This window comes from Abramis brama (genome assembly GCF_963993115.1).
Source record: "Abramis brama genome assembly, chromosome: 3".
Classification (NCBI taxonomy): domain Eukaryota; kingdom Metazoa; phylum Chordata; class Actinopteri; order Cypriniformes; family Leuciscidae; genus Abramis; species Abramis brama.
Window position 1 is genome coordinate 11,218,901 of NC_139965.1, and position 22,205 is coordinate 11,241,105.

Below are 22,205 nucleotides of genomic sequence, written 5' to 3' on the forward strand. Positions count from 1 at the left end.
GTTTGGTTTTCATCTTCAAACCAAACTTGGGTCTCCAGCCGACAAAGGCCCTGTCCCCCAGTCCACACTCTCGTGACGTAACGCCGCTTTGACTGTCGGGAAGAAGTCTGCTGCGAAGTGAGTGCTTTAAAGTCATCATTACAGTGATCGGTGTTTGCTTTAGTCCTTGACTTTTTAACATTAGTTTTTTTTATGGCTACTGTAACTGTTTTTATAAGACACATTTATTATCTGTCTATAGATTAATCATAATCAGAATACTCAATGAATGTAAAACCAAACATGATTTGCTCTGAATTGTTGTAAAACCAAATTTAAGAACACCATCATTCACTTAGTAAAATAAAGATAAATGACTTAAAGATAATCTGTAAGAAAAACTAAAGTATTTTTTTTTTTTTCAACTCAACTTATACTCACTTTTATATTTAAAAAATATATATTTTAAATATTTATTTATCTTTGATTTTTTTCTATGGCATTTTTTGAAAAACGATTTGAGCATCTTATTTCATTCTCCAAAAATAAATGTGAACTTCCTGTGTGTGCTGCCTGTGAAAACCACATCATTTATATGTGGAAATCATTAATCATATGCCCTCATTCAGCTAAATACACCACAATCTGGATTACAGATTTTTTTTTTTTCACAGTCAGTTTTTTATATCTTCCTTAAATGAAACGAGTGCAGCCAATAAATAACAAATAAAGAAGAATAAATACTTATCAATTGCCTTTATTTAACAAAAATAAAACCTTTGTACTGGAGCACCAAAGAAATATTGAAAAATCAAGCAGTGCGTTTGAGAGAATGTGAGAAACAGCAGACTCCATGATTCTCTTCAACATACTACCAAACTTTTTGCAGTATATATACACTGTGCACTGTATGCGAGTTTGTTTGCATTATACTTGGATGACCAACCACTGCATTTGCCAAAGATTAGAACAAGATAACGTATAACTTTTCATTTCCAGTGTGATGAATGAACGAGATATTAACATTTGTTCCTTGACTCATCATTTTTACACAAAATAGAATAAACAATACAATACAATACAAAAAAAATACAAAAAACTGGCTGTATTAAACATGCTACACGATGAGGTCACTGGATAACGATATAGGACTGTTTTAAATGCATCACTGCACACACTAACGGTTCTTTACTGGCCCTTTATTGGTTTCATAAAGAACCTTTAAAATCCATGGAATCTTTCCATTCCAAAAAAGGTTCTTTAAATTGGAAAAGGTTCTTTATATTTTTATAATATTCCTCACACTAAGAAAAAATGGTTCTTTTAAGAACTGATCACTGAAAGGCTCTTTGAGAAACCAAAGATGGTTCTTCAGTTGATAGTTTTTCACACGACATCACACCCTTATATAAATACCCATCTGGAAGGGCAAAACAATGCTTTATTATATAAAATATTACTTGTAAATATTATTATATTACAATATTACTTTTAATATCACTAAGATAAAGATATTATGAGACCAAATTCAATATACACCTTATTGATGATGCATAGGTAAGCAGATAAATCCAGAATATAAACAAAACGCACAGTTTCTAATTGAGCATATTTCGAAAGAAAAACATTTTAAAGAAAATACGCAACCATTTAACACATTGCATTGCTACAAAACTGTTTGGAACCTTTATTTTTAAGAGTGTAATGCATAATATTTCACAAACGTTTTAAATAAAAAGACAAGCAGCATACATGTGTATTCGGCACAGTATACAGTAAGCATCATATTCAGTATTAAAAACACACAAAATGTACAGTTTTCCTTTTTCTGTGGTTTCTGTGGTTCTCCGTCTCTGACGTGTGCAGTATCTGTATGTGTCATATCTCTCCTAGTTTGCAGTAAACAGTGTTTATTTGTTCTGAATCGGGTTCTTCTGCCTTGTGTACTGTAGCTCTTACTTTAACAGTTCTGTCGTGTCCAGATTGCTGTTGCTCCGGATTCTCTATCATTAGCGTCACACTGTTTACTTGACAGGCCCTGGGCTGAGAAAGACACAAGCCAACAAATAATCAGGTCAAACAGAGTTTCACTGCATCTAACCTGGTAATATCAGGTACAAAATAAACCTGTAAAAGGTCAAATCTCACTATACAGTTATGATTCATCAAAGCATAACATACATGTCGTGATGGAGTGTCATAGATGGTTGATTCAGTGTTGTTTGCTGGAGGACTCTGGGATGCGCCTAGCTTGTCCACTGTGCTGTAGATCGTTTCATGATGCTGTTCAATCACGGTATTCATGCTACGGCCTGTCACGGCGTGACTGGACTGATACAGAGAAAGAACAGAGTTAAGAATGACAGTCACGACAAATAATTGTGTTCCGAGGGAGAATTTTACTTATACCTGCGGATGAACTTTTGAAGTCTTTCTTTTCTTGACAACCACTACAATCAAACCAATAAACAATCCCAACAAAACAGCAACGCCGGCAGTGACGCCGATCCAAGAGATGAGGTCTGGTGGAGAACGCAGATCACTTTGCAGTTTTTCATGGCCTAGAAATATTAAAACACATTTTAGAAAGAGAAACAACAACAAAACAGCTATTTATAGGTATGTAAGTATGGAGTGTCTATTTACACTAAGTGTGAAAAGCCCGGCTTGTTGGCAGAGGTTATTTACACTGACTCCGCCCACTGACGTCTGATTGGGCCACACAAGAAGTGTCGCGGTGAGGTGCGTGACATAAAGTTCAAATTGACCCCCGTTCGAATCCGCCTTTTGCTGAAATTCGGTTTACTCCCATATCAGATTAGAAAAGCATTTATTTTAAGAAAATATTCGAAAATTGGAAATAAAGTGTTTAACGTGTGTTTAATAATAAAGTGTTTATCGGTTAATGGTAGGTGTAGGGAGGGCTTTATTGTCACAATAACGCAGCGTCTATTTAATAATTTTAATAAATATAAATAAATAAAATAATTTACACTATGTTATTGTATACCGTTTAATCTACAACAACACTGAGGTATATATAAGTGTAATTATAAGTATACATAACATCTAATTTTTACACTTATACACTTACAAAGAAAGTACAATTTTAACATATTGTAAATAGCTGCTGCCTTATTATTAGGGGCCTTATTATTATTAATTTTCACGAAAATTGAACCAGATCATCTTCAGTACATGCCGAAAAAAAGTTATGGAATTCAAGTTGATTCGTCAAACCGTTCTTGAATATCGTGCAAACTAATTTAACGTAGCGCTTGCAAAAACAGACGTAAGGCTGTATCGCCAAAACACTTTATCGTATTCAGACCAAACTTGGTACATGTCATCACAAGCATGACCTGAGGCAACATGCTATGTTTCGGTGCAGCGCCACCTACTGGTCCAGAGATACAAAAAATGGCTATTTTTGCGTATAACTTTTGAACAGTTTGTCCAAAAATCATACAAGTAGTCTTGTTAGATTTGGGGCGTAATGATGAGTCAAATGATATCCAGTTTTCCCATATCGGGCATTTTGGGCATCGACCATTTTGAATTTTTAATTAAAATGGTGTATTTTTTGAACGCATGAACGCATTTTTTCAAAACTTGGTATGGGTCATCGACACGATGCTCTGAAAGAGTCTGAGAAGTTTTGGACCAGAAAAAAATATTGGCATACTTAAACTTTGGATTTGGTTGACTTATTTTCATGGGAGTCATCTCCTTACATTCCTGAATCCTTGCCGAGTCTAACGATACCAAACATGCTAGATTTTGCCTTATGGTTAACGCAATGTTGTAAATTAGCAATTAAAAAACATTTGCCAGTATCTTCAAAACCATTAGACCGATGGAGACGAAACCACCGTAGGAAGTTCGAAAACATAGGTTGTTGGCTAAACACTAATGCCCAAATGTCAAAATTGTTATAGTAAGTGGCAAAAAAATCTAATTCGTTTTTAATGCTCTCATACATATAAATGTATATAACTCTAAAACAAAATTAGATATATTCATCAAATTTGACACACACATGTATGGGCTCACTCTGAGAACACATAAAAAAAAGGTGGAACTGCACCACTTGATGGCACTATAATAGAACATAACAAGGACATTGCCATTAATTACATTAATTACAATATAATGTCATGATATTAAATGCTACATTTTACGAATGCATTGTGGCTCTTCAGCTATCAGGTTAACCATAAGCTAACCTAATAAGATAACCTAATCTAGCCTAATTAAGCTGCTAAACCACGTGCCACGAGCCCCGAACCATTCAGGTCATGGGTTTGTATCTTGTGTGGCACATGCCTAGACCGCGACAGGTACTGTGGCCAGAAGAGGTGCAAAAGTTGCTTCAGTTCCAGACATGGTGTAGTCTGGCTATCACCAGAACAAGCTCAATCATTTAAGATTGAACATTGGTCTGGGGAGTCTGCTATGTATTTTCTACTGCAGGCGTGAAAAGGCGTGATCAACGGGCATAGTTCAAATTACTCTGTACGCAATTGGATAGTCAACCAATCAGACCAACGATCCGGGTGACGTACTTTGCAGAGCTACACGAGAACTCCAGGCAGGAAATGTGTAACCAAACGTGTTGATCAGCGGTTTGTAGAAGCAGCAATAGAATCGAGAGATTTTTGCAGGTTATGCAAAATCAAACATGAAAGTTTGTGGTATTTACACCCATTCGAGCGATTGGTTTGCTAAACTAAAGAACCCATTGAGCATCGTTGAGAGGTTAAAAGGAATTGGACAAAGCCGTAACGGCTCTGGAATTGGATTAAACCCGCCAATAGCGCGCCAGGTGGATAAGCCAGTTTTTGATTGGTTCAGGCAAATATGCAAAGGAAGCAGCAGAGATAAATGTACAGGTTTCCAGCCTGAGCTGCAGGGCGAAATCAAGTCGCTGGCAGATCCGGCTAGGCCTACCCAGTCTAGACGTGGTGTCTATCTGAGAAGGAACTCAATAAATAAGACATGTGGTGCATTTATATAAAAATTCTTCATTTTGAGTTGATTCTCACTTGAAACGTTTTTTCATCGTGGAAGTTTTGCATTTGGTGAGCTAAAAAAAATTTAAAACTAGGTCAAATAGATATTTTGTGTACAGTTATTTAATTATGTCATCCGGTATCATGGACTTGCTCTTTCTTGTTTCATACAAACACAGCTGCTGCCATTTTGCGACGATTGTTTTGAACACTGGATCACAAGATTATTATTAATGTGTTGAAATGCTGTGTAATAAGTGCTATGAATGTATACTGTATCTCTTAAATGTGCGTCTAGTTTGAACTTGCCGCGCTGCAGCTGCTCTCTCCACGGGAGCTTTACGTTTAAAGACCTAATAAAAAATTTCAACTCAGATCAATATTTCGTGTCTAATTATTTAATTATGTGACAAGTAGCCGTGTAATAAGTGGAATAATGTACATCCAGCCGGTTGTTATCTCAGAATAAACCTCTTCAGGTGTGTGTGTGTGTGTGTGTGTGTGTGTGTGTGTGTGCACAACTGGCTGGATGTACATTAACCCTTACTTATTTTATCTTATTTTATTTTATAATCCTGAAATAAGGGCTGTATCTGAAATCACATACTTCCCTACTATACAGTGGGTGAAAAAACAGTATGTGATAAAAGTAGTATATCTGAATTCACAGTCCTCATCAAACTCATTAAAGGGTAGGCAAAAAGTACCCGGATGACCTACTACTTCCAGTAAGTGTGCATACGATGGATACTTCACTATCCCAATGACAACGTCCAGATTATATTCACACTATATAGAACATATCGTGAAGTAATTACTTAAAATTAGTACCTACTCAAGAGAGTAATGTATTCCCCTTTATACTTTAGAAAATCAGTTTACATTGACAATTTGTAAAATAGTTTCAAAGAAGCTTTACAGAAATGAATGAATTCATGAACATTTGCAATACTTTAATGCCTGTCCACATTTGGCACTTTAGAGTTAGATGATACACATATTTGTGACGATATAAACAAGCAGTTTGTGGTGCCAAACATAATCCAGACATTTAGCCAATCAACCGCCTCCATGTTTACCTTATTAAATATTCATGCACTTTGTAAAGCCATGGAAACTTAGTTTATTTTTCAGCATCTGAAGGAAACGGTTATTAACTTCAGACAGTGCTATAAACACTCCTCCGCGGTCCTTCATTAGAAATCAGAGGGGATTTACATGACCACGTTTCCGCAGATGTGACAGCTATTAAAACACACACTCGTTGCATGCTGTACAGAAATATGCAAATAAGAACATTAACTCGGGGTTTACAAATGTGTGAAGTGTGAAACACGAACCAAGATGAGTATTAAATAAACTTACAATTAATGTTGGGAGAGTGAGAATGATTCTTGCTGACGTGGTTGTTGACTTGGCACCAGAAGCCACTGCGGTCCTGAACAGCGACAGTGATGTTGATGTCGGATGGAGACGTCTCTGTCTCCTCACACACACTCTGGTCGCAGTCATACGAGGCCCAGCTGCCATCGATGGAGCAGTTCACCATGGCCCGACACACTCCAGCAGACGAATTTACATCACGGGGACTCACTATGATCTCAGGCTCTGAGAGAGCGCCTGCAAAAAGACCGTAGATGAGTTAGAGGCAACATCTGAGCTGATGTACTGAATTATACAGAAGTCAACATTTGAAGAGGATCAAAACCTTTCATCAAAGTTATACATGAATTTTGAACAATACCGTTCTTGTCTTAGGACAACTTTGAGGAACTTTTCTGATCCACTTCAAATGTTGAGTACTACATCATGTAGGCTATGTAAATAAAGATGGATGGAGGGACAGATCTTACTCTCCACTATAAGATTGAATGCAGCCAGAGTTTTATCCTCCCAGTTCGTAAGAGCCTCGTATAGTCCATTGTCATTTTCCTGAACGTCGTGTACGGTCAAAGACCAATCTGAGGAGTTTAAACTTATTTTTTTTCCCAAATCAGGTGAAACTCCATCTTTGTTTGCAAGCAACACTTTCCTGTTGAATCGTCGCCATATGACTTGAGACTGGTTTCTAGGACTGATGCTCATACGGATCGATTTTCCTTTCAATCCATAATAATTTTCTTGGCATTTAACTGCAAAATCTGAAGGAATGAAACACAATTTAAGTCTGAATCATCTATTACATATCTGTTCAGTATTCTGAAGTTTAGTATCGTCCTACAATCATAGTGAAACAAGAAACTGAGCACTTTTTATGATTAACAACATTTGAACTTGTTTGTGAAACTGTTCTGCTGAAGTCAAAACTCCTGGTTTGTGGCTTTGCTGCGGTAATGCTCTTTAACTGGTGCATTGCATCAGCCAATCAGAAAGCAGTTTAAAGGTGCTGAACTTGACATTTCAAACTTTTGAAGGATGTCACTTATGTTCACTGCATTTACTTGATCAAAGAATACATATTAAAGTGTAATTTATTCCTGTGATCAAAGCTGAATTTTCAGCATCATTACCCCAGTCTTCAGCATCACATGATCCTTCAGAAATCATTCTAATATGAGGATTTGCTGCTCAAGAAACATGTTTACAAAATTATTATTTTTTTCTTTGGTGAATAGAAAGCTTTAAGAACATTAAAATATTAATCTTTTGTAACATTATAAATATTTTTACTGTCACTTTTGATTAATTTAATTGTCATTTGTCAAAGATGAGTTTTAAGGGATAAATTAGTGATTACAGGGGGACTTTTAAAACTTGATGACCCCAAACTTTTGAGTGATACAACAAGCTAAAGAAAGTCTGGAAATGGTCCACCGTGATGAAAGAAATGTCATGTGAGTTTGGAAACAACACAAGGGGTGTTTAGTGAGAAATATGTCTTAATCTGAACAAGAAACTGTGAGGGAATCTTCAGATTATATTTTGAGCAGGGAAATCCTTCATAAAGTAGATTCGTACCTAAACTGAAGCCAAAAATACACAGCAGAAAGAGTTTCATATCTGTCAGCTCGACTTTGAAGACTGAAAATAAGACACCAGACTTCCTGTTGAGCACCTGCAGGGCGGAAACAGGAAAGAAAACGAGAAGTTAATGTCAGCAGAGCAGTTTTCTGCAAAACAAGCTTTACATACAGAGCATCAAACCAAAAATGAAATGAAAAAATATATGTGACCCTGGATCGCAAAACCAGTCTCATGTCGCACGGGTATATTTGTGGCAATTTTGTAAGGGTCAAAGTTATCGTTTTTTCTTTTATGCCAAAAATCATTAGGATATTAAGTAAAGATCATGTTCCATGAAGATATTTTGTACATTTCCTACCGTAAATATATAAAACATTTATTTTTGTGAGTGAATGCAGCACAATCGCGAACATAAATGAACAACTTTAAAGGAGATTTTCTCAATGTTTCGATTTTTTTGCACCCTCAGATTCCAGATTTTCAAATAGTTGTATTTCAGCCACATATTGTCCTATCCTAATAAACCATACATAAATGAAAAGCTTATTTATTTAGTTTTCATGTGATGTATAGATCTCAATTTCACAAAAATTACCCATGTGACTGGTTTTGTGGTCCAGGGGTCACATATATATATAATTCTATTTCAATTTCTCATATCCACTGTATATCTGCCTCAGACTACTTCTGTAAAGCTCAACAAAATAGAAAATATACACAATTGAAAATGAGCGATTATTGTACAGTGTGTGAGTGGGTGTGAGTGGGTGTGTGTGGGGGGGTGGATAAGTTATGCAGTTAGCAGAGCGCATCAGTGTAATTTTCTGCCAATTCTGGTGGAAAATCTGAATCTCACTGAATTTTCAGTGCATTTTTCACTGGTTTTTTTTTTTTTCACAATGAGTCACAGACAGCAGAAAAGGTCACCTCCACCAACACACACTCACACAGTTTCATAGTTAAGTCTCGCCAACTCAATGTACTCCACAAGCAGATATTATAGATTCTGTACGTGAAATTTACTCTTTTCTAAGTCATGCAACTGTTTATGTATTAACCTGCTCAACCTGCGAACACTTTACACTTCAAACTTTACACACTTTATAACACTTTATAATGTACAAAACTGTCATGTTGTCAAAAGTATGTTACTTGTGTTAAATCAGACATTGTTCAGAAACAGCTGTGCTCAGAATGCAGTTATGAACTAAAATGAAACAGATTATGCACGCACTCACATTTCAGTTATTACATGTCAAATGTCAAATGTAATAAATTGATCACATGATGAGAGAGTTATAATCTCTTACCTGCAAGCTCTGCTGTGGTAAATGTCTTGAACAGGATGAGAGACAGATGTGTGTGTTTCCACTCACAACTGAATTATGAACTCTTCCTGTTCATTTACATATGAGCGAGTCCCATGATACAAACGTGACGTCTTTTGGAAACTCTATGATTAATACATCACAATTTGTTGATCTATCTATCTATCTATCTATCTATCTATCTATCTATCTATCTATCTATCTATCTATCTATCTATCTGTTCTTCCATCATCAATCTCTCTATGTATCTTTCCGTTCATCATCCATCCATCCGTCTGTCTGTCCATCTATCCATCCAATCCATCTGTATATCTGTCTGTCCTTCCATCATCCATCCATCCATCCATCCATCCATCCATCGATCTATCGATCTATCTATCTATCTATCTATCTATCTATCTATCTATCTATCTATCTCTTTAGTCTGTCTATCTATCTATCTATCTATCTATCTATCTATCTATCTATCTATCTATCTATCTATCTATCTATCTATCTCTTTAGTCTGTCTATCTGTCTATCTATCTATCTATCCCTTCTCTATCTATCTATCTATCTATCTATCTATCTATCTATCTATCCATCCGTCTGTCTCTGTCCATCCATCCATCCATCCATCCATCCATCCATCCATCCATCCATCCATCTATCTATCCGTTCATCATCTATCCATCCGTCTGTCTCTGTCCATCCATCCATCCATCCATCCATCCATCCATCTATCTATCTATCTATCTATCTATCTATCTATCTATCTATCTATCTATCTATCTATCTATCTATCTATCTATCCGTTCATCATCTATCCATCCGTCTGTCTCTGTCCATCCATCCATCCATCCATCCATCCATCCATCCATCCATCTATCTATCTATCTATCTATCTATCTATCTATCTATCTATCTATCTATCTATCTATCTATCTATCTATCTATCTATCTATCTATCCATCCATCCATCCATCCATCCATCCATCCATCCATCCATCTATCTATCTATCTATCTATCCATCCATCCATCCATCCATCCATCCATCCATACATACATACATACATACATCCATCCATACATACATACATCTATCTATTACATTGACTAAGATATTATAATACAAAATCATTTAAGCAGCAGAAGTGCCAATAAGTCTTTAAACTGGTTTTACATTCCTTAAACAGCACACATAATTAAATAAGCACTGACAGGACAGCAAAAACATCAACAAATATTGAGTAACAATCTTAGGTGTTTGGATTCTGTGTGTACAAGTGATTGTTCACAGTTACGCAAGTAAAAAGCAACGCTGTAAAGTGACTTCCCCGCAGACGCATCTGCATTAATCTTTCATTTTCATGATGCTGGGAATTTTAGGGAATACACAGCGGGTGTTTTTAATACTCACCTCACAAGAGCACAGGTGTTGCGAAACTGATTTAACACCGTCCATTGAGCACACAGATAAAATCACAGCGCAACTGCTTCAAAACTTCTCATTTATTAAAAACAGTCATTTGAGATCATTAGCAGTTAAAGTGATGAAAGTCCAGTTCTGAAAGTGACTAAACACAAACGGAAATTCATGAAACAGATGTTTCCTTACAGCCACAGTTAAAGACAGGCAAAATGTGCTTCAGATCAACCAATCTCATTCGTTATGTAAGCCATCTGATATAATAATAATAATAATAATAATAATAATAATGTGTTTTAAGTGGTTAACAGGGCATTGCTAAGTGGTTTATATCACCAAAAAAGTTAAATCGCCCATCGCTTATACAACTAATTTCATAAAACTATTTAGACTTCACCTCAAAAATCCGCATGATTTGAAGAGTCATTCATGTCTGTAACAAAAATTGCAGGACAGATTATGTCAGGTCAGGGGTTTGTTCAAATCACTAACAATAACAAAAAAACTAATTATTATTATTATTATTATTATCATTATTATTATTATTATTATTCATAATTCATAGGCACTTTGAATTATACTATATCCACTACTATAATTCAAAATATATTCTTTCACTCTTCTTCATTCTCTTCACATATAAAACAGACCATGTACAGTTAAGTTGGACCCAAAGAAAATATCAAAAATAAACCCTCCTCCTCGAGTTAAAGTGCTTTTAGTATTGTTAACAAAAACATCATTGCGTTCATTCCAGTGACAAAAGATCAACTATAGGGAGAAAAAAAAAAAAAACTAGATCTTTACCCAAAATAGCTCTATACTGGCACTGTTAGACACAAGATAAAAATCACATAGATGGATTCCAGTCTCTCAATAAGACACGCACCAGTTATTCACTCTAAATGTCGTACCTTCGCTCTATCATTAACTACAGTACAGTGGTTTAAATATTATGATTTTTTTCAGTCTATGTCATGCAACCCCTTCAGTCCATCGTAATCCATACTCCATCTGCAAAAATAGATCAATATCCACGTGTTTATAAAATCAGGTCATGTCCATCAGAGTTTACAGAATAGTTGTTCTTCTCAAAGTGTCTCAGATCTGTGGCATCGCTACTCTTGGCCACAAGGTGGTGAACTAGTCCATCGCAGTGAGCGGCTCCATCACACTGTACGTTTTGTCATGTATAAAGCAGCAGATCTATGTTGAATCATCATTTGATCCCACATGGTCTAATAGTTTAGTAGTTTACAGTATTTTATGTCTGCGACTATGTTCGGAAAGGATCACTAGGAGACTGTGCCTACTGTGTGCACTGCATACTATTTTTTAAAGTAGCATGTAAATTGATGTGCATTATGCAGTGATAAGCATTTCTTATAGTAGGCCTAGTGTTGTCAAACGACCTCATCACATTATGCGTTTAATTCAGCCAGGTATTAGCTGAAAACAATTAACATGCTTTATTTTGCCTTTTTCATTGCATTTTTATAGGCCTATAACTTGTACAAACCTATAAGAAAAAAAAAGTCTGAAAAGTCAGGGTCCTCAACAGGTGCATAGAGTAAAGCTTCACACTACAAGCAGGTTTTGGGAAAATGATAAAAATCATGCAGGCGCGACAGTTCTGAAATCAAAAGGCATGTTCGACTCGAAGTCAAACACACCTATTTTAGCAAGTGTACTGCATTGTGGGATACATATCCAAGCGTGCTCTGGTTCAGTTCTAGGGGGCGTTTACACAACAGTTTTTAACTAAAATCGGAAAACGTTTTATGCGTTTTGGCCGTTAATGGACTACTTGCACAACTACTTCCGCGCTCTAGTTTGTACGTATCGGGAGTTTCCGGTTAGAGCGTTCAGCGCACCTCCATACATGAGAATGCAGATTATCACTGTTTTATGGCTGCCAATTGATCAAAACAATCAATAACGATCTCTGTATTAATAATCTTGAGCCTGCTGAAATGTTCCTATAAATATATTTTCTTTCCAACTGCATTCTGAATAATAAATCGGCTAAATGTATTTATCCACTAATCTGCAGCATGCTCGTCTTCTCATTAACAGTGTTATTCTCTTTCTGACATTTCATACCTGTTGGGTTTACATTTTTAAATGAAACTGACTATTAAAAGGATTGCTTGTGTGCGCTGGTGTTTATTCCAGTCTTTTAAAATAGTTGAATGAATGAATGCTCGCGAGGTGCCTGTAACGGTGTTAAATAGGCTAGGATATTTTAATCAGTAACGCACACAGCCTAGAGCAGAATGACAGTCAACTACTTTGAATATTAGAGCATTTTGAGCATAAACATGTGTTAGTGAAAAGATTAACATTGAAAAATGACACAGAATGACATTTTCTTAGAATGACATTCATTTGCGGTCACTAGTTTAGACGAACACTGACGAACACTGACACCCTGTGGTGAAATAATGGAGTATTTTTGGCTTGGGTTGGATTAAAACTTCATGTTTCGATGAGTTTGGAAAATTCTGCACACAGTAAACATCAGAATATCCCTTCTACTGTCTATAAAAATTGCCAAAATTTTAAATCTTATTGAGGATTCTGATTTTCTAAATTTCATTTTAGGTGGCGTTTGTTCAACTGATTGACCACAGTACATTGAAAGTAAACATAACCGGAGATAAGTGAGACGTAATATTTCCAAACGGAAGTGCGTCACAAAGCTCAGTGCAAGTGGTCCATTTACACGACAATAGCGTTCTGGGGGCCTGAAAACCCAAACTATTGAAAACGTGATTCAAACCGCACGTTTTTGAAAATTATACCATTATCGTCTTGGTGTAAACTACAAAAATGCGAATTTGTGAAACCGGTGACATCATGCACATGTGACGTCTATAGAAGTGTAGTGTTTCTTTACAAAGTGGCATCGCCATCTACTGGCCGGGCAGCAGAATACAGCGTCTTTATTAATCGTTTTCTCAGATCCGTGTGAACAGGGAACGTTTTGACAATGTTGTCGTCTGTACGTGAAAAACGCAAAGGAAAAACGTTTCCGTTTTTAGTACATCGTTGTCATGTAAACAACATACCCTCAATCAGTTACCTACAGCTCCCGAGCTTGTGAATCAGTATAGGACCCTGGTTAACTTACACATTGGGACAGTGGCTGTGTTCGAAATCACCACCTATAACCTCATTCACTATTCCCTACATTACTCCACTAATATAGTCCACTTGACGGAGTGAATGAAAACGAGTGAATTCGGACACTGAGTGCCAGAAGAGCTGCAGCTTTTACATAGTTTGTGCTGTTTAATAATCATCTAAAACTTAGCAAACTGGCAGCTCCAGAAGTAATGAACAGATTTATCTTAAATTATGTCATGGAAAATATGTATAAACCTTAATTTAACTATTTAATAATCAATTAAAAAGGAATTTATACCTGTATGATACTATGCTGCACCAGCACGGTTTGGAAAGTGGATGGATGTATGATTCAGCTGCGGCGCCATCTTCTGGTCAGACGCGGGAATTCATTCAGTGCACGACTCTCACAGTGCATTATGGGTATTCTCTAGCCGTTGAGCGTACACCAGTTGTAAACTTGTTATTGCGGTGCATTATGGGATTGAATGAGTGCACTCAATAATGTCCACTATAGTTTCAGACACCACTACAAATGGCCGCTCCCTCAAACAGTGCCCTAATTAAGGGTATAGGGGACTCCCTGATCAGTGCCCTGACTACTGAACTAGGGAGTTGATTGAGACGCACCCACCAGGATAGAAAAACGTGTCTGGGACACATAATGTGGCGCATGACCAAATGAAACATCCGGTGAGTGCGGTAAAAGATTAATGCACTATTGCATTTGAAAATAACGTAGGCCTGCAACCACCAACCATAAACCTCACCAATAGTGTGAGAAAAAACAAACATGAGGTCATGAATCATCAGAAAAGCCACACATATGGAGCTGATTAAGTGATGCAAACATCAAAATGTATTCGTTTACAAATCAAGTACTATGGTGACGATGTATTTAGGTCGTTACATAGTAACGTGCAAGGAACCGCGCAAAAATAAGTCTTTATAAATGGATAATCTGCCCCTGTAATCATAATTTACGTGAAAAGGAATCAAATTTGTGTCAATTGTGTTCTGTTCATAGAGAAAACGCTCATGCTGTGCACAGTTTTCTGCAGAAACAGCAAGAGTAGTATGCTAGTGTGCTCTTCCGAACATAACCGCTCTCTTTCTCTTCTCTATTTCATGCTTGCATGCCAGTGTACTTCAGCGCTAGCCAACTCTGCTGGCACGCTACCTAGTAAAACAGGTAAGCTCAGTGGCATCAAAAAAAAAAAAAAAAAGTTGGCTAACGCTGAATCAAACGAGTACTCAAGCAGTTTATCTCCATCAGATCCCTTTCTCAGTCATTCATCCAAGCTGTTTTTCTCTCTCTAGACGTTACTAATGCGGACGCTGTGCTGGTCTCGGACACGCCCCCTCTCCCGCCCCCTTTCCTCCCGGTAGCTCTCCTCCAATCGCATCTTCTCCGTGTCATGGTCTCCGCTGCCGCTGCCTTGATGTTGCGGAGACTGTGTGCTGGGAGGCGGGGTTTGTTTAAAGACAGGCGGGGTCTTGGTCTTGGCAACCTTGTCAAAAAAGGCAAAATCTGCTACATACTTTCCGGATGGGGAGAGGGAGACGACGGGGGGGAACTCGTAGCCCCACAGGATCTCGTCGGGCAGGTAAGAGGTGCGCACCTGGCACGTGGCCGAGGTCGGCTCTACGGTAGCGCTCATGATCACGAGCAACTCAAAGTCAGCCATTTCCGGATCTGTCCACCCACCACCTTTGAAGGAAAGAGACGTAGAGAATCAGACTTAATACAGTTCACTTCATCCCATGCTGTTATAAACCTGTATGGCTGGCGAATGAAAACATGCTCTCAAATCAGAAATTTACTCTGTCATATTGAATAGTTTTAGGGTACAGGGTAGATAACATTTTTCAAAACTTGCAGCTTGTAACCTATTTTCAAAGTTTGCGTTCTCAAATAAACAGCCAGAACGCATTAAAAGTTTTCTGTTTTCAGTTAAAACAGCGTTGTGTAAGCGCCCCCTAAGTTAATAAATGAAAACCTCCGATGCAAAAGCCTCTAAAAGCCAAAAATGAGATAATAATATTGAGTGAAAGCTCTCCGCACATAGTATACGCTCATCAAATACTTTCACTTCAAACTCACTGAATCCCACCCTCAGCCCATTCAGAAATGCCGGTACTTGGGTAGAAACTTATACATAGGAGCATAAAAATGTTAATATTAAACGAAAACTTTAGACGGACTTTTGCATCTGAAGTCTTCAAATAATGATCATTGCAATGGAAGTGAATCAATCAAAAACTAACTTTATCTGGACAATAACTTTATTCTAGAGCTGCTGTAAAGCCAAACAATCTCTGTCACTTTAATCTCCTATTATCACTGTAAAGCTGCTTTAAAACTATCTATATTGTTAAAAGCGCTATATAAATGAAGGAGACTTGACTAGTTTTAAGGGACTTTTTCAGAGCTTAACATCTCGGTTTCATTACATACATATTCATTAAATGTATATTCTTAAAAGACAAATGTCAATGGGTTTAGAACAACATGGGAGTGAGTAAATGATGACGGATTTCATTTATTTCTGGGTGAATGATTCCTTTAAAATTAAGAAAGCCTTTCACAAAATTTTCAAAAGATGTGCAAAAAGCCCTTTAGAATAAAAACCGACACCATCCACACACTTTGCATCGCAAGACAAGTAGATAGTTTAACACAATTCAGAAAAATGTGTTAAAAAAATGGTGTGCAAGGAAACTTATGGCTCATACCAGCAGAAATACAAATGCCTTAAATCGTAAACATGCCATTCACCCACTGACACACACTCTCTCTCACACACACACACACACACACACCTGCATCAACATCCCACATTCAGAGCAAGAGACTGTCATCTGTGAAAACAGTCTCTCCTTTAACCCAGAGCCAGTTCTGCATTCTGGGAGCAAAAAACATGGGGTTTCATAATCCATAAACACAAGATCACTTCATCATGCTCACTAACATTTGGCAAAGTGTGTTTCTGGAATGCATACACATTCACACACAAATATATCCAATGCTTAGACGTATTTGAACACTTAGGTCACACTTATACATGTCATTGCATCAGATGCATTATATATATTGAGCAAGTATCATTATTTTACAGAAAGAATCACAAAAACATTTCAGAGATATAAGTTTGTAAGATCTGTATTGTTTTAGTGTTAATGCTAAAACAACAGATGGCAAATGGTGTGATATTTTCTAATGCAATGACATTCAGACGGTAAGCACATTAAGCGTCCGAAACGGTTTCGGGCCAGTATACATAGACAGAACAATTATATAACATAAATGTTTATAAATTCACAGCATACTGGCTAATTAATGCTAATTCATTGACGTGTGTTTCACACTCTGATCATGGCAGAGCTCAGAGGAAAGACCCTCAGGGGCCGTCAGTGTGTTTTCTAGCAGATCTGATGTGGCCTCCGACTGTGTCTTTAATGCGTTTGAGGAAAAGACACGCTTATATATGGGTCATTCCTTGCAGTGCCTTTTCATGTCCCCATCAAATATGATACTGAATAAAGGAAATCCTATTAGTTACTTTTCTTCTATTATAGTATCATAAATAAGTAAACATATTAAATAACTAATGCACTAAAATGCACTAATTTGACATGAAAAGCTGTTTATTTATTAAGATATATTTCAGTATATCAATATTTTCAATGCATGGACAATAGTAGGAGGAACATTTTTCAAAACATCTCCTTTTGCAAACCTGACATAGGTTTGGGTCGACATGAGGGGGAGTGAATGATGACATGATATGTAATTTTGTTGGAATATTTCTTTATCAATTTCAGTAGGACAGCGCAACACACACCGCTCTCATTTGAGCTAGGGCTGCACGAGATTGGAAAAAATGGTATTGCGATATTTTGTTTTTCTGCAACATATATTGCGATATGGAAAAAATACAGGAATTTTCAACAGATGACTTGAATAGATCCTCAATAATTAATTGTAATTAATTAATTAATTGTAGAATGATTGGGGTGATTTTGTGGGGGAGTGAATCTGCACTGAAAATAAAAACATTTAAAAAAAATATTAATTAAAATCATTTGAAAAACGACTGAGTGCAGACCGTTATTGGTTGAACGATTTGAGAAAAACCTGGAAAAGTTAGGAAGTTGAACCAACTCAAACCTCTTTCAGTAACCATAAAGTGAAAAGACTGAGAAAAAAAAAAAAATTCCACTTGAGTTTTCCCACATTCCCAATGTTTTTGACACATTCAATATAACTAATATTATTTTGATTTAAAAATAAATAAATTAAGCAAAATAAGAAATTGTATAAAACAGTACTTAATAACACTAATAAGTATTTTTATTGTATAGTACAATATAGTACAATGGTAAAATAGCAATGCTAATATTTATGTTTTACACTGATCTTTTATTCTGGTGGTTTGTCTGCCGGTTTCAGAGAGAAGCGGCTCTATGTTCATTTACACACCGCCAGCTCATGATACACAGTGTTTCGATTCTCAGTAAATAAACCAAGGATGTCTGAGACTCTGAAACTCTATTGTCCGGTTTCATAGGCAAGGCTTAATCCCAATCCCAGACTAAAAGGCATGTGTGAGTTTCTTTAACTGAAACCAACTTGCACTGAAATATCTTAAAATATATCAGTGCCATTGTTTGTTTTTTTGTTTTTTTTCTCAAGATTCACACCAGTAATGTTTTTTTTTTCTAAGGCACATTTAAAAAAAAAAAAAAGTTATGTCCTAATTTAACTACGGCCTAATCCTGTCTTAATCTAAACCTAGCCTTGTATTTTGTAAATTACATTTTTGTAATTTACAAAATTTTGTCATTTTTGTAGGATTACATTTTTACATTTTTGTAAATTACATTGTATTTTGTACAAACTTACAATTACAAGTAATTTGACTATTGCATTAAAGCAATAGTTCATCCAAAAATAAAATATTCATTTACTCACCATCATGACGTTCCAAACCTATAAGACTTTGGTTAATCTTCTAAACACATTCAGATATTTGTTAACGAAACCTGAGAGGTTTCTGTTTCACCATTGAAAGCGAAACTTAGAAGATCACTTTATACGATGAACACATCTAATTTAAGCTTTTATTTACATCTAAACAATGATGGACACATACATAGAGATCATCATGTATGGTAAACACAGAAGCTCAAACGTGTGCGTGACACACGAGAACCAATAAGGTTTGTTCTAGCATGTGATGAACACACAAGCGCAAGTGTTCAATTCAATTCAATAAATCTGTTCATATCTCTATACAAGACTCGGATTAAACAGATTCATTAAGCTCGATTCAACACCTTTATGACTTTTTTGGATTTTCTAAATTTGGTTTACCTGAACTGTCAATGAAGAGACAGAAACCTTTAAGGTTTTATTTAAAAATATATATTAACTAGTGTTTCGAAGATTAACCAAAATCATATGGGTTTGGAATGAGTAAATGATGCCAGGATTAAAATTTTTGGGTGAGGTAAGGTAATTTTCCAGCTATTATTTCTATTTGTGCATCTCTAATTTGATACTACAAGTAAACACACAATCTTTGCATACACCTCAGCAGGGACTCAAACATGTTCATGTTCAGTGGTTCACATGGCTTTAGGCTCCAGCACGCAGAGGCCCGTGTCTCTCCTCCTCAGCCTCTTACACAAACACAATGACACATTCAGAAGACGGGCACACTGCATTTAGGTTTTCTTTTTTTTTACTATAGATTCACACACACTGTGGGCACACATCCACACACGTACGTTTACATACAGCCACTCATGCATTTACAGATTTAGACTGTAACGCAGCGACACGCTTTCGCACATGTTTTTAAAACCAGTGCCAGTTCCTCTTTGAGCTTCATTCATGTGCAAATGTGCTTCCATGGGAGCACTGTGAGTAGCTATTTCTACTTCATATTAATGTTATGGTCGACATACAAAAACAGAGTCATTTCTAGGTTGACAAGATGACACGGGAAGTCATCAAGAGTTTCATTTGTATTAGGTAGCATTAGGCGTAAGTGGGGTCTATTAAGTATAACCCTATACTGTATAATCCGACTACAGTCAATTACACTAGGGCGATCTGGCTAGACTACAGACCCGATGAGAAACAAGCATTGAGAAAGACACTATAAACAAATACACAAGGAGATGCACGTACAGGAAAACCCATAGATGTGTGAGATGAGAGTCGTATTCAGTGCAAAGCGGGGACCGGAGGGTCTGATAGCTTGGGCCCTCGATGGGGTAAAGACTGGGATCGTAACTGGATCCACGACCTGCGTGTCAGCACCAGGAACTGGGCTGCTTTGTGCTTCTAATGAGACGCTCTGGCACGCTCTCATACACGCATTCCAGCCAAAGAGAGAGAATGTATAAAAGAAAGAGGGATGGGGGACTGATAAAGCTACGTCTGCAAAGAAAGTGAATGGGGAGGGGGGGTAAAAGAGGGAAAATGAGATGGAGGGAGGAAGAAGAGAAATGAGAAATGCAGCTCATCTGCCAATAATAGAAACCCCTAGTTCCTGTAAACATGCCCCGCTCACCGAAGCCATTATTACATTTTCTACAACTCACACTAAAACTGCAGAGAGAGCATGAAATCTGCTTCTGTCTTTTAACCTCCAATAATTCAATTAAAAATTTTCCCACAAAGGATTTCTATAATTCCCAAACTCCAAAAACCCAGTCTTCCTGTTTGACCAGCTGACAAATGCCCAAAAATCCATTAAAAACCATCAAAACAGACGAATAGGCAGCTTGGCCAGGCTGCTATAAGCTGTTATTTTCCTGCATGGTCCTGATTTTTACCCTCAAACCTGCAAAGACTAATTTAGCGTTCACTTAGTTAATGGCTAAAATAACTTCAAACATCTTGTTTTATAATGCGGGGAGATCTGTTGGTCACCAAAACACCTGAGACATTTAGTCTCATTATGACTGGATTTGAAGCTGCCTCAATACATAATTACAGTTGCATCAAAAAACAAACTGTTTCTTGGCTGATGACTTCTGATGCTGGTTGTTTCTGACTGCCAAAGTGCTATTACTATTGCTTAAACTTAAGCCAGGTGCACACTGTGCGATTTTGACAACGATTTGGCCGTCTGAAACAAGTTTTGGAAATCCTAAAAGATTCATCTGATCCTAGGCTTAAATCTGAAGTCCTTGATCGTTAATTTGACATGTTCACCGACAGATTAATGACCATTGCAATAAAATTTTACCTCAGACGAAATTCTGGCAGTGTCAGAAGATTTGACTCATAGTCCTGCAGTGTGACTTCTTGTACGACGACCGTCAAATTGTCTTTGTTTTTCAAGACAAGGCATGACCCAAATTAACATTAGAGTTTTCTTTGTGGTCACCAATTTAATCCCGCGTGTAACGCGCAGCTCACGGTGAACGAACACGCCATTGATTGATGATGTAACACTCCGGACAAGTTTTCTTGTGTGTGTCAGTTTTTAACACGTCTTGGCCACCGTACAGTCTGACATCAATGACATCTGAGATCTTACAATGCGACATTGCTTACAGCGAGGATCTGACAAGGATCAGTCGTAAAGGACTATAATAAATCGTACAGTGTGAACCCGGCTTTAGTTAGAGTTAAGTCAAGTGCACACGATTTTGATCCTAGGGCCTAGGCCGAAGTCTTTAATTGCTTAATGTTCACCGACAGCCAATTAATGACCATTGCAATCAAATTTGAGCTCAGATGAAATTCTGCCAGAGTCAGAAGATTTGAGACACAGTCCTGTAGTGTGGCTTCTCCTACGACAACGTCAAATAAAAAACAATAGTAGCACAGAAACTGATGATGAAATTAATGCAACAACAACAAACCACCACTCGCTCCACACATCAGTTTCGTTATTTTTCCTTTTCAAGAAAAGTCACCACCAAATTTAAAGCAAGAGATTGTTTGTGTTTGCTATTCATGTAAATGCAGCTAACCGGCACCGAAAGAGTCACGGATTGATAATGTTAGACAAGTTTTCTTGCGTGCGTCCGTTTTTAATTAATCTTGACTGTCATACAGTCTGACATTAAAGACAACTGAGATCTGACAAGCAACAATCATAAAGGAATATTATATATAGGAATTTAGGAATAAGTGGCTTTAGCGAGTTGTGGCGTGCCATCACTTTTCTAAGCAATCTTGACTTGTGATTTTCACCTGGCTGGCAATTAAACAGCCTAAAATAAAGTTCTACAAACTTACACTGATGTGAGACTCATGTTGTGTTCTCCTGCAAATTCATATTCATTGGTTGCGAAGTCGTAATTATGATGTCAGGCATGTTCAAATCACTTTGGTCAGAACAAGATGGCGATGTGC

At 37.0% G+C, this 22,205-nt stretch overlaps 2 protein-coding genes across 2 annotated transcripts in view; both read right to left on the minus strand.

Moving 5' to 3' along the window:
• Nucleotides 1-1,637: 1,637 nt before the first annotated feature.
• LOC311078712 (uncharacterized protein) lies at nucleotides 1,638-9,337 on the minus strand. The gene is made up of 7 exons (XM_084107692.1): nucleotides 9,266-9,337; nucleotides 7,950-8,046; nucleotides 6,845-7,132; nucleotides 6,357-6,611; nucleotides 2,389-2,540; nucleotides 2,161-2,310; nucleotides 1,638-2,022 (listed from the first exon to the last, which is right to left on the minus strand). Exons 2-7 carry the CDS (start codon nucleotides 7,987-7,989, stop codon nucleotides 1,858-1,860), a joined length of 1,050 nt encoding a protein of 349 aa, XP_083963818.1. The 5' UTR covers nucleotides 7,990-8,046; nucleotides 9,266-9,337; the 3' UTR covers nucleotides 1,638-1,857.
• Nucleotides 9,338-10,761: 1,424 nt separating this feature from the next.
• Nucleotides 10,762-22,205, minus strand: part of kcnj10a (potassium inwardly rectifying channel subfamily J member 10a) — a 28,892-nt gene continuing 17,448 nt past the window's right edge. Inside the window, exon 6 of the mRNA XM_084109816.1 lies at nucleotides 10,762-15,533. Within this exon, the coding sequence (XP_083965942.1) occupies nucleotides 15,139-15,533 (395 nt within the window). The 3' untranslated portion in view covers nucleotides 10,762-15,138. The remainder of the gene's footprint in view (nucleotides 15,534-22,205) is intronic.